We start from the raw sequence: 17,530 nt of genomic DNA on the forward strand, positions 1-17,530 counted from the left end.
AGGTGTGTGCTTCTCACTACAGATGGAGACAGGGTATTGGCCTAAACAGACCTTTGACCTGACCCATTCTTATACTATAAAGACTCAAATTGTTTAGGATGACCAGTTAATTTTAAATATATATTGCAAACATATATGCATATATCAGTCAGTACAGAGAAAACAGGATTTTCAGATGGGATTTTTTTTTTTTGAGATTTTGAAATGGCTGGAAGTTCTGAAAACAAATACTTACTGTTTCAAAACGATATGTCTCCACAAGTGGAATGGAAAACTTATCCATGCTATCTTTAGAGTTGATTCTTACTGAAAGGCAAATTCAAGTTTCCTCTGAACACAATAATGCACATATGTAGTGTGCTGCATGATCATCTCTGAGAGCAACAGCTCCAGTTTAAATAAATTTTTCACTAGCCAGGCATTAAGGATGTAGAAGACCACAACATCAGCCCCCAAAGAGATTTTGATTTTAATTTAAGATAGGAATGTGACTAGGAGAATTTGGTTGATCCCTCGGTGATGTCAGCAGATCAATATTGAACTTACTGCTATCAACAAGTGGACACTGAAAAATCAATGCAGGTATTCCCAATATAAGCAGGAATAACTCACCCAAGTCATCAAGACAGTTCCTGGTAATATGGGCAACTATGTCATACAGTCTCTTTCACAGAATGATCACACACCAACTTTAGGCACATTTCTTGTCTCCTGCTCATATTGAAAAGGCTGTTACAGATGGTTAGATACTTTCTAAATTACAATTTTTATTGTAATCATGGTCAAGTTACTTCTCTACACCTTTACATGCAGGAGGAATCCTTCAATTGAAGTGAATTATTCTACCTCATAGGTGTGGTTCTCTGTTGGAGAACTATCACCACCCTTCCCCAGCACCATCCACTGGACTAAAGAAACCCAATTCCTCCACAGTATACTGACAGATGAAAAATTTACAAAGTTTAAATGGGATTTTTCATATTACATATGAACGCAAGCATTTTATGTCACTGTTGCAGTCACTTATCACAACTGCAATTATTATGCTGGCTGGATAAAAACTGAGGACAAATCACAGAATCACACAGAACTACAGAATCATCTAGGTTGGAAAAGACCTTGAAGATCATCCAGTCCAACCATTAACCTAACACTGACAGTTATCAACTACACCATATCCCTAAGCACTATGTCGACTCAGGTCCTATAATTCACAGACCCTCTTAATTTTCAAGTTCCATTTAAAAACATGCTATTTCTCATTTTTGTTTGGCAGTTACTGGAGCTGATTCCTTCTACATTCAGGAATCATTAAATTTATCCACAGTGAATCCACATCCCCAAAATGGGAGGAGGAAGAAAAAGGGATGGTGGTAGAAACCTATCTGCATAATGAAATCTAATCCTTCACTTCCCCTGAAACATCAAGATTTCTGTCAGCTTTCTGACTAGCATTCCAATTATACCCTGTTTGGCACTCATTGCAAGAAGATAGGTGTAGAATGCTCAATTTTCAGCTTCTGAATTTGCACCTATTAAATAAAAATCCTCTTTGCATAAAGACAATTGAAAGCACCTTCTAAAGAAGGCCTAGGAGCTGGGGGGGAAGGAAGGTGAGAATAGCCCTACATGGCCTTAGCTAAAGCAGCAAGTCACCAAAAGAACATAAACGAACAGATTCACCCTTGGTATGGGCAATGCTGCAAGAATTCTCATTTTTTCGGTTTCAATTTGAGTGGGATAATGGTATAGAGGGGTACAGTTTTATAAACCATTTGCTTTTAGGATATTTTTCTCCCTCTCAAGAAAATTTGTCTATGCAATCTAACCTTCATCAAAAGCTTGCCAGAAATACACTGCTCTTTACTTCAGTGTTTCTATTTTTTTCCAACATGCATGTGAAAGGGCTCAAACCAATGAATTTCTGATTAAGACTAAACTGTGACACATGAAAGCTTTGCTTGTGTTTGTTTCCCAAGGACTCCTCAACTGTTTTCCCTAGGCCTCTTTGTCTAGACAAAAGTAAAACGCTCCCTATATAACTCACTGATAGGAGACCCAAAGCCTTCAATGGGGACTTGGGCAACCTAACATAAGGGGAACTTGAACAAAAGGACACAGAGATACCATCTAGGGAGGATGATCTCGCCGATTTAGGAAGACGACACCTGAACTTTACTTCACAGCTCATGCTCTGGAAAGAGCAGACACCGTGAAGAAGACCATGTACTTCTTCCCTTGACCACCAGAGACCTTCACTCTATTTTTACTACCCATGCTCAGACTATGTAAATGAATTCTGGGAACTCATTATCATAAGACACCCCTTTCCAGGAAATCTAATGAATATGTACGATTTGTGTGTATGTAAACTGATGTCCCTTGCTATTTCTTGGGAGCCCTTATGGTGGAGAATCCCCAGGGTGACCCCAGTGCTGCTTAACAGTGACACTGGATTCTGACTGTTGAGTCAATTTCTTCGTTTCACATGTCTGAGCAATATTCCTTTGCTTTGTTATAATTTTATTTAATATTTTAATTATTGACTTTGGCATGAACTTAGAGGAGTATGCTGATTCAGTTTGCCGCTGATAAAGGTGGGGAGGCATTGGCAATAAAGGGCAGTAATATCAGAAAGAAAAAACTGTACTTACTAGGGGAGCAGGAGCAAGACCAGAGGGATAAAAATTAGCTGTATTAACTGCAAGGTCATGCATTACAGACAAATCACAGAATCACAGAATCGTCTAGGTTGGAAAAGACCTTGAAGATCATCTAGTCCAACCATCAACCTAACGTTGACTGTTCCCAACTACACCATATCCCTCAGCGCTATGTCGATCCGACTCTTAAACACCTCCAGGGATGGGGACTCCACCACTGCCCTGGGCAGCCCATTCCAACACCTAACAACCCGTTCTGTAAAGAAATACTTCCTAATATCCAGTCTAAACCTTCCCTGGTGCAATTTGAGGCCATTACCTCTTGTCCTATCACTTGTTACTTGGTTAAAGAGACTCATCCCCATCTCTCTGCAACCTCCTTTCAGGTCGTTGTAGAGGGCGATGAGGTCTCCCCTCAGCCTCCTCTTCTCCAGACTAAAGAACCCCAGTTCCCTCAGCCGCTCCTCATACGACCTGTGCTCCAGACCCTTCACCAGCTTCGGTGCCCTTCTCTGGACACGCTCGAGTCATTCAATGTCCTTTTTGTAGTGAGGGGCCCAAAACTGAACACAGTCATCGAGGTGCGGCCTCACCAGTGCCGAGTACAGGGGTAAGATCACTTCCCTGTCCCTGCTGGCCACGCTATTGCTGATACAAGCCAGGATGCCATTGGCCTTCTTGGCCACCTGGGCACACTGCTGGCTCATGTTCAGCCAGCTGTCAATCAACACCCCCAGGTCCCTCTCTGACTGGCAGCTCTCCAGCCACTCCTCCCCAAGCCTGTAGCGCTGCTGGGGGTTGTGTGGCCCAAGTGCAGCACCCGGCATTTGGCCTTATTGAAACTCGTAAGATATATAAACTCGAATTGAAACTCATAAGATATAACAAGAACTTTGTTATAAAATATAAGTCTTATCAATTACAAACAGAGAAGGGAAAAGGAAGACATACAGTTTGGGCAACAAACAACATGACAGCTACAAACTACCAAGCAGCAGCTGTGAGAAACCCAAATGTGATATCCCGTCCCATTCAATAACATTTACTGTTCTTACTAGAAAAGTCTGAGAATTTTATAACTGGAGTCAGCAGCTAAACACAGCTTCCAAAACCTCCCTATGTTCCAGTAGGGAAATATATCATACAAAAGCTGCACCGCTTTCGGTGTAACATGTAAAACACAGCCCAAGGAGGAACTGAAGTCAGAAGGCAAAAACAGTTAAAAGAGGGTCCTGCATCAAAACTCTCATAAGGCACCATGGTACAAGAGATAAATGTTCTTGCAATCTGGTTACTTTGACTCAAAAATGTCTTTAATTAACACAAAATGTAAAATGTGAAAGTGTTTGCAAATTTTAATTGGAAATTGTTGAATTGTTGAAAAATTCCATGATGTGAAACTGGCCCTTATACACATCATGCCAATACTTCAATTACTCATCCTAACTCAAAACAAAATACTGAAATACTGAAATTTATCATGGGATGGAAATTCTGGAGTTTGAAATCTGCCAATTAACTATTGTAAAGATATGAATACGTGGATAAAACAAACTAACAGGCATGACTCTCAGGCATGAAATAATGTCTTCCAATGCCCACACGCCATTGCGGATGACTAAATCATCTTGCTAACCATTATTATTCAGTCTCGGCTGTGACTAGGGCAAAACACAGTAAAATGGCCTTACTAGGTATTCAATGAAGTTAAAACACATGGTTTGTAAGAAGCACCATGGCAAACTATTTAAACAGGCTATCTGGTAAATATTTATTGTATTCATTCACAAATAGCAAATATAACCAGTTCAAAAAATAGGGACTGACAGGAGGAAGAACATTAGATTTGCTGGGCTACTTATTTAAAGACTAAATTTTACCAGCTCTAATTTAGATGGTCATCTGCAAGGGAAATACATCTAATATCATGTTTCCATCACAAAGAATGTTTCATCTTTTCTAAAGTCATGCAGAAAAAGAACATGAAGAGGTTAAAATATTTGTTTTTTTAATACATAAATGTTGTAAGAACAATAAAAATACACTAGTATAGATCACACCTGCTGAAATCACTTTGGGCTATTGTCTTTATTAACTAGACAAGCTAAAGATTCAAATGGTTAAAAAGATACTGTTGTGCTGAGGAGGAGGAGAAGGCAGAGGAAAAGATGACCAAGGTTGTTTTGTCATTTGAAAGGAATGATTCTCTGAAAATAAAGAGTATTCTCTTGAAGCTACTGCCAATCAAATCTACTCTGTGAGCAAGTTTTTACAGTAATGAATAAAACTGCCTTTTTCACTCAGTTTTATTCCTGTTCCACCTACTTTTGAGCACCTATGATATGAATTATGCATAGAGATGGGATTTGAATATAAATTCAAAAAATAATTTACCTGCATAATTATTATGGAGGTATTATGGAGATGAGTTTAATCTCTATGAGAGTCAGAGCAGAAAACATGACAGTGAATTTTAGGCTACCTCCTTCATTGCAGATTTTCCATTACACATTGACCCAATCTGCCAGTTGATTACTGATCTTACCTAGCATTCATCAATTATTGATTTTAATTGCCAGTTCAAATTCTGTTCTTGTTTGCAGCTAACATATTATTGAATTAAATTGCTGTAAAGGGAGAATCAGATGCAATAAATTTACTGGCCTTCCTTTCCTCTGCAGCAAACAAAATTCATTTATTATTGCCTTTTTAGTGTCAGAAGTGTTGCTCCAGTATTACCAGTTACTTGCTGTTCTAACAGTATTTTGTTAAGACTAGACCTGGCTTCCTCTTTCAACTCAAGTTAAACCCCTGTCGGTTAACTAACAGACAGGTATATAATGAGTAGTGTGCTCTGTAAGCATTTGCAGCTTCCATCAGGCTGCAAAGAATGAAAAAAAAAAAAGTGCTGGGGGGGAGGGGAGAAGAACACCCACTTTTATTATGTTTCTTCATCTGATCACCTGAAACCTAAAGTCACTGAAGAAAATTAGTAATTTCCTAAATGATCATCAATATCTACACCATAAAGTGTTTCTTCCCATAACAGAATCAACTTTTCAGCCCTTCCTTTTTTAATCTTACTAAGCTAATCAGGCAGAACATCATGAAGATTTGAAGAAAATGTAGAGAGATGGATCACTTGCTGCCCCTACGGCCTTGTTGAAGCTCATCCCGTTGACATTGGCCCACCGATCCAACCTATCCATGTCTCTCTGTAGAGCCTCCCTATCCTCATGCAGATCGACACTCCCGCTTAACTTGGTGTCATCTGTGAACTTACTGATGATACAGATCAGAATCATAATAAATCAGAAACAGCAAACACCATCTTGCATATATAGAGAATCTGGGAGAGGTACTTTCTCAAGTTTGAATAAAATTCAAACAACTAATCTCCAAATAATATAAACTATTATAAACTATAAACTATAGAAGCTAGAAGGTCTAATTATCAACTGAAAGTTGCACAATTTCTGGTCAGTGTTCCACAGAAGGGGTATTAAAGTCCACTCCTTTCAACAGAGTATTAAATTTTTTTTACAACTAAACACAAAATAAAGTTACATAGCACATTCTTTGGTACTGGCAGCATGCCTCCATTAACAAGGATTATTTAAAGAAAAATTAATATGAGTATTATTTCAGAAATACTTTAATACCAGACTTCTTATTCCATGGATATTCATTAAGATCTTGCACATTTTTTTATTTCCATTCATTTATGAGTGCAAAATTGTTCATTGAAAGTAATTTATTTAGATTAAACTGGAATTTGTGCACTTCATTTCTGTGCTAATCACAACTTCTTTACATGAATTTGTTATCTACTAATGTCAGTGTTTGAGTTTTTTAACAAATGAACAAATGTCAACAAGCAATTTACAATTTGTGGTGACTGATCTGATTGACTGACCCCTCCTTAGTCACATGATGCTATGCTGACTCATTAGAAAACATACAATCAAGACATTTGTAGAACATTTTTGTTTATGCAGTACTCAGTTCTCCTAAAGTCTGTGGAGCAGTGAGGGTCATCTTCATGAATAAAACCACAACCAATCAAGTATTTTAAGATGCAGTATCAGTTCCCAAAGGCAGTAAACTTGACAGACATGGATATGCCAGACATGGATATGCTTTAAAGATCAAAAGACTGAAAATAAGTAACAATATTGGTGTGTCTGTGATGACCTGAATTGAGAAGAAAATATGAATACATGCAAGAGGGGGGGGGGGGGGGGGCGGAACCCTGTTTTAGAATGATGCCTCTTCCTTAAACCCAAGCAACTGCTTTTTTTCATGATGTCTGGAGAGAGACCAGAGGAGAGATGCATCACATATTTCTAGTGAGGAGAGTTTGGGGAAAAGGACTATGGAGATGACATCAGTTCTGAGGTAAAGTTGCAGTTCTGGCATCTTATCTGTGGCATATGGATGCTCACAGCGAGGTATGCATTGGAGTATACATTTGCTGAAGGGCTTAAACGTTAATGTTGTTGGTTTTGAGGCTGCGCATTAAAAATCTTGGATTTGCTTTTACCACTGCTTTATCCTCCCCCAAAAGTCATGATAAATAAACAGTAAACTGTCAAAGGGCGGCATGTTTTATAGGTTTTTTTTCCTCAAATGGGTTCCCATTTTCCTTTTATTTTACAGTTCTTGAGTTCTAGCAAAGATAACCACATATGTGAAAAGAGGTCAACTTATAAACTACAGTATTATGTTGTTCACGTGATTACTTCACTTGTGTCATAATTAGCATACAGTTCTGACCATGTAATTTGGTGGTTCATGCCAAATAATTTCTCTCCTGTTATCCCCTTCAGATGAAATTCAAAACGACAAAAACTTCAGTTGCTACAGATTGAATGATCCCTTTCAAAGTTATATAGTTGCAAGGTCTCCTAACTTAGAATTACTTTACAAGGAAAGCAACAACACCTCAGCAGTCTGTCGTCGGGGCAACAGATGCAATTACTGATGGCCCTCAATAGTTACTGATAGTAACCTATGACAGTAACACCACCATTTTTGCAGTCATTCTATAACTAAAAGATACATTTGCAGTGTGTACTGGTATAGTATTGTATCACCACTACTCCACCTTTCTGTTTTAAACATTATGTAGTCTAAGAAACTGAGCATATATAATGCACATGTTGATCAAAAACCCACGCCTGAAAATGGTCTTGGATATCTCATTCTCAGTGATCTTCCCCATTGCATCACACTAACAGATCTTTTAAAAAAAAGCAAAGCTAACAAGGAAAAAAAACAAAAGGCTTCCATGTGTAAGACGACAACCTTCCTACACACTCTAGTAAACTCAAGGGAAATGTCAATCTGTCCTTAAATCATATAATCCTGAGAAGTTACAGTACGTTTGGGCTGTTCCAAAGCACACTGCCAGCTGAGATACCATTCTGAGCAGAACCTTTCCTACTAACCCCATCACAGCAAAACATCCATTTATCTTCTGAAACAGATCTTATTTCCTAGGTCAGAGAGAGGTGGGAAAGCATCCCAGGCAATGAACTGCAGTCTTGGAACAGAACAAGGAAAAAGTATGCTTTTCTTGCCTTGTTTGGATGAGTTTCTAAAGGTTGAAAAGCTAACCCAGGTAGAGGCTGAGAAAACATCCTGTGCACTTTTGTCAAAAGACAAGTCACTCTGACAGATCTTTCTTAATGCTGAGATATGAAAGTAAGTCAAAGGTGACAATGAGAAAACAACACAAAAATTCCTAAATTAAATTCTTAATGATTTGCTGCCTCAGATTTCACAGAGCTTCTAGCTCAGACTTCAAAGAACAAAGATTTAAAAACACATTCCTCTTAAATTAGAGATGAGTTTAGTTTTTAAGAACAGTAACCAACAAGTTAAAATGCATTTTCTGGTGAGATTACTGACTGGCTGAGGACACTGACAATGCAAGGCCAGATGAACTAACAACAAATATAAGAGTATTTCCAAAGTATCAATGACTGGTTGTAAAAGCTGCCATTCTTACCCATGTTTTTTTTAAAAAGGGAGGAGATAGGGAAACCATAAATATTGAAAAAGGCATGAGACAAACCAAGAACCAAAAGCAACATCACCATTGGGAAACACACAAAACATTTGGTTACCCTTTCTCAGAATGAGCATCATGGTACCATAAAAATAATATCCCCTTGTGAAATTAGTGGTTGTTCAGATAATAAAGGTCTGCTTAACGTGAAGAGAGGAAGCATGGTAAGAATGCCTAAATGAAGAATTCAACAGCAAATATGCAAGTTTAAATGTTTAAATTCTGCTTCATTTTAAAAGCACAAGGGGGTACCTGTTCTTTCTTTTTATGCAATCTTAACTCCTGCTAATGGTTCATATGTATTGTACATATATAGATGAAAATAATATTCAAATCTTTGCACTTTATTCCACACAATGTGCAGCATCAGAAGATCGCTTCCCCAAACCCTGGCCAACCTTCTGGCTAGCAGAAGAATCATTCGGGATTACTGAGAGAAAGCCAGCTCCATTTGTTGGACTCTAAACAAATCTAGGGCTGGGGATTACCATTTTTTTTTATTTCTTGATTGACCTTTTCAGACAATATTCAGGAAGGTAAAACTTTTTTGATCTGAGTGCCTGAAGAGGATAGCTAGTCCTTTCTAGCAAGTACTTGGACTTCCACAGATGGGGCACATACTACAGCAAACAGTATTTTTATCACTGACCACCATTTATAATTGGCAGTCTTTTCAAATGTGGCTATTTACTACGTGACCAAGCACTTAGACATCTGTTACTGGCAGAATTCTGCCTATGAAACTGTGTCCCTTACACAATACTATGCACACTTGGACACACACCTAAAGACACAGTGGAATGAATACATACTTGCCTCTCGTACCACTGGGCTTCAGTAAATTTACCTGCCCTCCACCCAGAATCATATAGGCTTATTACACAGTCACACTTAGGGAAATGTTTTCAACTGAACTTGAAAATACTTATTCAATTTGAGATGTACTGTCTCTGTCACAACCTAAAAGAACAACTTTATTATACCTGACCTCTTGCAGACTACTGCAATGTTTTTCAAGTATGACAATTCTTGTATTAACACAAATGATACCATTCCTTTCAAGTCCTAAAAGCTCTATGTGCAAAAAACTTTTTCAGTATTCTTAAGATACTTACTTCAAGAGCTACTAATTTTCTCCATTAGAAATATAATTTTTTTAATTAAAAAAGATAATCAAAGCGAATTACAAAAATGCATAATGGCTGACAAGAAATAACTTGAAAATAAAGAAATAATTCTCTATATAATTTTCCATTATTAATAGCTCTTTTTTCAACTACAAGAAAGCTGTGAAAATTACACAGAATGATCGCCTATTCATTCCAGCTATTCAAAACTGCTCCAGTACTCCTTTTATAGGAAAAAGGTAATGACTCAATTTATTGACAGAACAGTACATTGAGTACACAAACTAGTAAGATTACAGAGATAATGCAATACTCTGCAACAACTAACTTCTCTTTCACTGACCATTCTAAGTACTGAATTTTGATTTCTATAACATATATTCCCTTTAGCTTCCAAGTTAATTAAAACTTGAGCAGACAGACATTGACCTGTGCATTTGTTGAATGCATGATATCACAAGCATCCCATTAATCAACTCACAGCTTAAGTACAGTTAGATTCAAATACAGTATCACTAGGACATATACTCCAGGTATGTACTAGCAAGTAGTGCAGTGAGGTTGGAGCACACCAGTGTTACAGATGGAGGCAATGTGCTGATATCAACACACAAACTTCTTGCAGGTTTTGAGTCAGATGAGCCCTGATCTGGTCCTGTGAACTGTTTGTTCACAAAAGGTTACAGTGGATTAAGTGCTCCTGAACTGTATCTTCTGGTTCAGCTACATCCAGTCTGCTCTGTGCACTCCAAGAACACCCCTTTGATGAAAAGCAATGCAGTCAGAGGGGATCACTGGGACATTTGTTTCACAAAAGTCCCTCCCAATCCAAATTAAAACTTCAGTGTAGATGCACCCACCAATTGCTTTTTAAAAATAGGAATGGTGCAATACAACATTACAAATAAAATCTCAGTACTTTTGTATTTTGAAACACGTAAATATCATTATCACCATTATCAGTTGTCTACAGAAGTTCATATTTAGAAGAAGAAAAGCCTGTTTCAAACTATTTTTTATATAATACAGTTATGACTTAGATATTACTGATTGTACTAAAACCCAAGTAATCTGTTTATTTACAGAGGTAGCAGGGCAGTTTCTTCCACAGAAACAAGCATTAACATATTCCTGGAAGAAGGTGGCTACAAAAGTCTTAGCTTCTCTGACATGACTGTCCACAAGTGTTGACAGCTAAACACTCTGTCCATAGATGATTGAATCAATAAATCTATTTTCCATCATGACAGAAACAATGCCGCAGTATTAATAGGAATCAGATATACACATAAGCCATTGTGAAAAATGCATATTTTATCATCTGTTTTCTGAGACCTAGTGAAGCAGGTATTGAGTTAGCAGCTCAATGCAAAACTCCTGACTGCAGTCGAACAATGGTTTTGCCATAAATCCCAACTGTAAAGGGATTTGAACAGCTGTCTTTAAAACTTAAAACTAATTTTCTAACAAGAATGGAATGTCAACTGTGCCCACAAATACTCAAAAAAAGCTTTCTTCTTTTCTAACTAAGAAACATGCAGAGCAAGATAATGTTTAGGCAAGTAATTTAGTGCCTAAGACAGGCATTTGGACAACAGAGTCAATAATATCTCCCCTGGAAAAGTTCAGAATATCTACCCTAAGAGCCCATTTCTCTCCATGATTAGAGAGCCTCAAGTGAAATGGTATGTCTACTCTCAATTGTTTTTTATTTTCAGAATGGTAGAGGAAATTTTATTTTCTTGCTTTTTCAGCACCCACTATTCTGAATCAAGCAGTTGTTGAACTGAACCAGACAAAACTGAAGAAAATACTCTCCCTGCACCAAGTAAAGAATTTTAGTTGTCAAAACCCAGGCTATACATTGCAAGTTCTGGTTCCTGGTACCCAAGTGAGGAATTTCATTCAGAACACTGGGTTAAGAAGCTATAGAGCTTCCACAGAAAACATTTGCTGCTTGGTATTGATATTTATTTATGACTGTCTGTAGATCAACATGCATCTTGATAGGGACTGAGTGCCCCCCTCTTAGACCAGCGTCTTGCTTAACAAAAATCTCACATCCTCTTTCTGGCCAATTTAGCATTGGACTGTCTCCTCCACAACAGCATGGCTTCAGTAGAAGAAGCAAAGCGTATGTTCACCATAGAAGAGCCTGCTTAGGACATTTTTCAAGGGGAAAGACGAGGTGGACAGAACCCCTTCAAGAGAAAAAGGAAGTGAAAATCTTCAACTAGGGCTGTGCTGGTTGGTGCAATGAATGAAGACAACCATTGTCCACATCTACCTGCCACCTTAGCCAGCACGAAAAGGACATCATGCCCTCTGTATCTCCTATCTTTCTACCTCAAAGCAAGGTCCTACATACCTACAAAAACAGTCCCAAAGAAGGCCTCAGACCCAACCCTTCAACAACCTTCCCTATCAGCAGGAACTGCCTGCATGAAAATGCTTGCTGCTTGCCTGAAGGTGTGAGAGTAACAACTTGCAGTTCATGGCAGGGTGTGACCTGGAGGATAGGCAAATCTACACAGGCAATTTCTGCTCAAAGATAATTCCCATCCTGGTTCAGCTGGTCCATGCTCACATTCAGACAGCTAGCACCATGTGGTGTCAGCAGCATGCCTGTATCGCTTTGGAAAATCCTCAGGTCCAGTATGGAAAGTCACAAGCAAGTAAGCAAAAGTGTAACTGAAGAAGAGACTAACCTACTTTAAATACACCCCAAAGCAAAATGAGCAAGTGATTTTCAAAATAAACATGGCAAACAGTCTGTATAACAAATGACTCTTGAGATTAACAGAAAAAAAGGCCCTTTTTTTTTTTTTTTAATTAAGTAATGGAAGGGAAAATAATTGGCATACTTTCAAAGCAAAAACTGTTTGAACTTCAAAGCATCAAGTGCAAAAACAATCCATTTCTATAAAATGATGCTTAGACAAAGGAGTTACCTGATTTCATCTATTACTGCCATTACGAAAGTAGATGCTATGACAGCACTCATAAATAGGATTGACAGAGTAAGACATCATTCTGCACACTGAAATCTTGAGTTCCAACCACACACTGAATTTAAACTCTGTGCTAAGAACCTCAGGGCAGAAACCACCTATGATTCAGCTCACACTGTCAATTCAAGGTAAACTGCAAGTTATGAGCCCCTTTCAGTTTCAGGTCCTCAGCAAGGATCACACAATTGAAAGACTGCCCATGAAGGAAAAGGTAACCTTGGAAGATCCTGATTTACACAAAGAAAAATGCCTGTAACTTGTTTGTTTGTTTTAATTATTTTTATTTTATTTAACCTTTGAAACTGAAAGAAAGCCCTAAGGATTTGGTTGGAAGTACATCCAGCTGCTCTTGACCATTTAATAGATCTGCAATATGCCTCCAGTAACAACATTAGATAGTTTCAACTCAAATGGTTATGTAGTTTGGCACAGTTAGTCAAGAGAGTGCATGCTAAGTAAAATTCCATAACTAAAATTCTAACAAAGATAAATTCCTTTTTTGTAATATTGCTGATTATCAAAAAAAATTGTTACTGTATCTCCTCTTCACTCAAATAACATTTTTAGACTAATACCTAATTCAGAGACTCTGTACCAAAAGATCCATGTTATGTAAGGCTACCAAAAGGCCTTAGTCTTTAAGGAATATATAAGTTTAGAACCTAAAATTATTAAAATCTTTGTCCAAGGGAGTGTGGAAAACATGCTTTTAGATGAAATATATTCAGAACAAAATTCCAATGTCCACAACTGACCAGTGTTGCAACCTTTAGAGAAGGAATGGATACTCTTTGTAAAACAAAGACTAAAATTTCATCTTTACAGCATTTTGAACTCCAGGTACGTGGTACACACAAAGCCCACTTGTCAGAAATGGACTAAAAGGAAGGTGAACTAGACAGGAATTCAGAAGAACATAAAGATAGCTGTCCTGTGTCAGAATAAAAGCATGCCCAGCCCAGAATACTGTCTCTAACACTGGCCAAACACAGATGCCTCAGGAAGAATATAAGAATAGAGCAAACCTATCTCAATACTGCCAAAGATTATTCTCGTAACAAACAATTTATAGTTCAATAGTTATTATCTTCATGTTTAATCAGTCTTAATGGATTTCCTGAATGTAAACTTGACTAGTTGGCCATTAAACCCATGTAAGCTTTTAGCATCCATAGTATCTAGTGGCCAGGACTTCCACCACTTAACTACACACTGCACTGAAATGGTGTTACTTCCTGTGGTTCATTTTTGACCTGCTAACTTTGTCAGATGCCCTGCAGAGCTTGCATCAAAAAAACCTGCAAACAAGCATCTCTAACCAGGTGTTCTATCCATGCCACATATGTCCCCAGTGATCTCTGTCTTAATCTTGCTATAGAATTTACTAGGGAAATAAAACAAGCAAATGGTTTCTCTTCCACCCCCATTTTATTTATCTAAACTGAATTTCATCCACCATTTAAATACTCTATCAGTCCAATAAGGTCTTTCTGCAATTCTTCATAGGCAATGCTCTCTTTATAACCCTCAATAATTTAGTAAGACCAGCAAATACCACTATTCAACCCCTTTCTTTATGAGCATGTTGAGCAGCACAGACACCTGATCCGATCCCTGTGGAACTCCACTGTTGAAAGACGACTGTTTACTCTTACCGAAGCTTTTAGGCATTTATTATTTTTCTTGCTAGCAGTATCTTCCCTCTCCTCTCCCATGACTCCTTAGTTGATCATATAAGCAAGAATTGGCATGATGGCTTAGGGATTTGCCAGACATACTTTGCAGAAAAGGTACTCCTTCCAAAGGGGAACTCCCATACTTGGCAACAGCTGTCCAAATGGAGTTCTTTGCAGTCTGACAAAAGACATCTTACAATCCCCGTATTTGTTAAAGATATTTTAGGATAATGTCTCCTGTTGGTTATTTTAGCATATTATTTTGATTTATTGCATCTAAAGGGATCACATACCCACAATTTTCAGTCTCACCTGATATATTTTCACCACCACTAACCTAAGCAATGAATACTGTTTTGTAGACATACTCAAAATCATCTCCAAAATTAAAAGGTTGAAGACAAGGTTACCAAGAGAAAACAGTACAGTTCTATATTACATTTAGGAACCAAGAGGGATTGTTTGATCTCCCTTATAGATTTGCTAAGATACACATAAGCTATCAGAAGGTGTCTGAGAGAAGCATCAGCATTCTGGATGCTGGCTCTCAAAGGATCTCAAAGCTAGCCTTGGGACCTAAGGACCGAGATCTCACTGCCATACCCATTAATGCAATTTTCCCTTGGAGCATGTACCACTCCAAGTTGTTTTCTCTCTCTTCCCCACATCATGGTCTTTGATTAAGATAGTTCTTATCTCCTGTTTTCTTTCCGCTTTTGTTTTAAATCTTATTTGCTAGTTCCGTCCAACAACAGAGCAGACTTAGTGGCTCGCATCTCTCCACTAGTTGGGTGCGGTTATCTTCCTTACTCAAACCTTTTTTTAGGGTTTCAGAATCTACTGTCTCACCTTGTAAGGTAGAAAAACCCACTGCACCTCAGCTTTCATTAACTCTTCCTTCCTCAGACAGGAGAGTTCACATTTTAAAATCCCTTCCCGAGCTACACAATAAACCCATGATGTATCACCAGTACAGACTATTCTTAAACAAAGCCCACAGTCACTATCACGCACATTGAAAGGATTCTAAACAGACCACACAAAACAGTATTAATCCAGGTGACAGAGTTAGAATCAACTGCTGTTATTCAGCAGTACACACCTTTCTTTTTTTGGTCAATTCTTATCACAAAACTGACACAACAATATTTCCTGCTTTACATTTTTATGTTTCTGCATAGGTGTACAGTAAAGTCAAGTATAAATGTGGTAAGTATACATAAACCTATGACTATTTAAATCTAGCTAGCATGAGTAGCAGTAGTGGCAAAAAGGTAGCAGCAGATGCTTAAGACCTAGCCAGCAAGCCAAGAATGATACTATATTGTATTTCCACAGTCTTTCCTGCCCCTATCAGTTACAGTACAGCAAGCACAGGTATGCTTTGTAGCAATAACTTTCATTGCATGCCCCTACTGTACCAAAGCAACCATGTTATTACCTGCAAATTTCCCACAGTCCTCCAGGATTTTAATACTCTATCATCTGCAAAATTAACAATTGCTATTTGTTACCTATGGACTTACAAATTTAAGCCATCTACCGTAAACCCCTAGAAAAGCTGTAATTTTTTGCCGCTTTTTTTTTTCTACATGTTATTTTCTACCCACAAATTCAACATGAACCAATGACTGTATTTAGAGAGCAAAAATCACACATTAGATAAGGCAACAGCATTGTTCAATGGACTTCAGTTTTTAAAAAAACTGAACACTTGAGACCTTCAAGTTGCCAGGTAGAAGCATCAGAGCAGTAGGGCAGAATTCATCAATGAACACGTACCAGCTCACTTGTCTGCACGACACTCCAGTGAACAGACTCTGTTTGCAGAGGCCCATTCACGGACTCCTGTCTCGGGTAGGAGTTTTGTCAGTGCAAGGTCTGAAGTGCTGGTAACGGTGATAATGATAAAAGGACTCGTATAAAGTGAGGCTGCAAATAAACTGGCATTTTAGTGCTCTCGAAGTGATGCCTACCATTCAACTGATACAGTACTAGGTCTAGCATCTGCAAATAGACAGGTAACCTGACTGGTGTAAAGCTGCTCATGTAGACCAGCATTCACCGAAACGGACTGATGCCTTCTCGTGAAAATCACTCGTTTCTTTTGGGTATTTGCACAGTTTGGCTCCCGGGAGGTGTAATTTTCCTTCGAAAGCCTATATCCCGTGAAAGCCAACACGCTCTCCTGCTCACACAGACCAAAGTTTTGCCGCTCTCGCCACAGCGACGCAGTGCCGGCGGGCACAGGAGATCCCAGCAACCCCGGAACGGCCGCTCCGGCCGGGGAGGCGCCGCAACGGCCGCGCCCCGCGCCCCGCGGCCGCCCCGGCCCGGCCCGCCCTGGCCCGGCGCCGCCTCACCGTCCCAGCTCGGACTCCAGCTCGAAGTAGTGGGCCAGGGTGTCCTTGTTGGAGCCGTCGATCCAGTAGTCGGGCGCGGCGGACCCGGGACAGCTGGCGGCCGAGGAGCCGGAGGAGGAGGAGGAGGAGGAGGAGGAGGAGGATGAGGAGGAGGATGAGGAGGAGGAGGGCATGGTGACTTTCAGCATGCCGGGACGCCTGCCGAGGGCTGCCCCCTCCTCCGCACAGGCTGCAGAAAGCAGAGCGACAAGGCAGCTGGCGGCAGCGCAGCACCTCACCTCACCTCACCTCCCCTCCCCTCTCTCCCTCCCTTCCTCCCTCCCTCCCTCTCTCTCTCCTTCCTTCCTTCCTTCCCTCCCTCCCTTCCTCTCCCCCCCCCCCCTCGCCCTTTCTCTCTCTCTCTCTCTCTCTCCCGTCCTCCTCCTCCTCCTCCCCCCACCGCCACGCCGGGCCGGGCTGAAGCGGCGGCGGCGGCTCCCCCCAGCCCTGAGGGGCGGTGGGGTCGCCTCTGACTGGGCGGGCCCGGAGCTGCCGTCGGGGCGGAGCGGGGGGGCGGGCACGGCGACGGCCGCCGCAGCGCAGGGAACCGCCCCGGGCGGGGGTCGCACCGCCCCCGG

General features: G+C 39.8%; 1 protein-coding gene across 1 annotated transcript in view; it reads right to left on the reverse strand.

Moving 5' to 3' along the window:
* Positions 1-17,191, reverse strand: part of CAMK4 (calcium/calmodulin dependent protein kinase IV) — a 197,646-nt gene extending 180,455 nt beyond the window's left edge. The window contains exon 1 of the mRNA XM_074812781.1: positions 16,914-17,191. Within this exon, the coding sequence (XP_074668882.1) occupies positions 16,914-17,101 (188 nt within the window). The 5' untranslated portion in view covers positions 17,102-17,191. The remainder of the gene's footprint in view (positions 1-16,913) is intronic.
* Between the last annotated feature and the right edge of the window lie 339 nt (positions 17,192-17,530).

The sequence above is a fragment of the Strix aluco genome, chromosome Z (genome assembly GCF_031877795.1).
Source record: "Strix aluco isolate bStrAlu1 chromosome Z, bStrAlu1.hap1, whole genome shotgun sequence".
NCBI classification, from domain to species: Eukaryota; Metazoa; Chordata; class Aves; order Strigiformes; family Strigidae; genus Strix; species Strix aluco.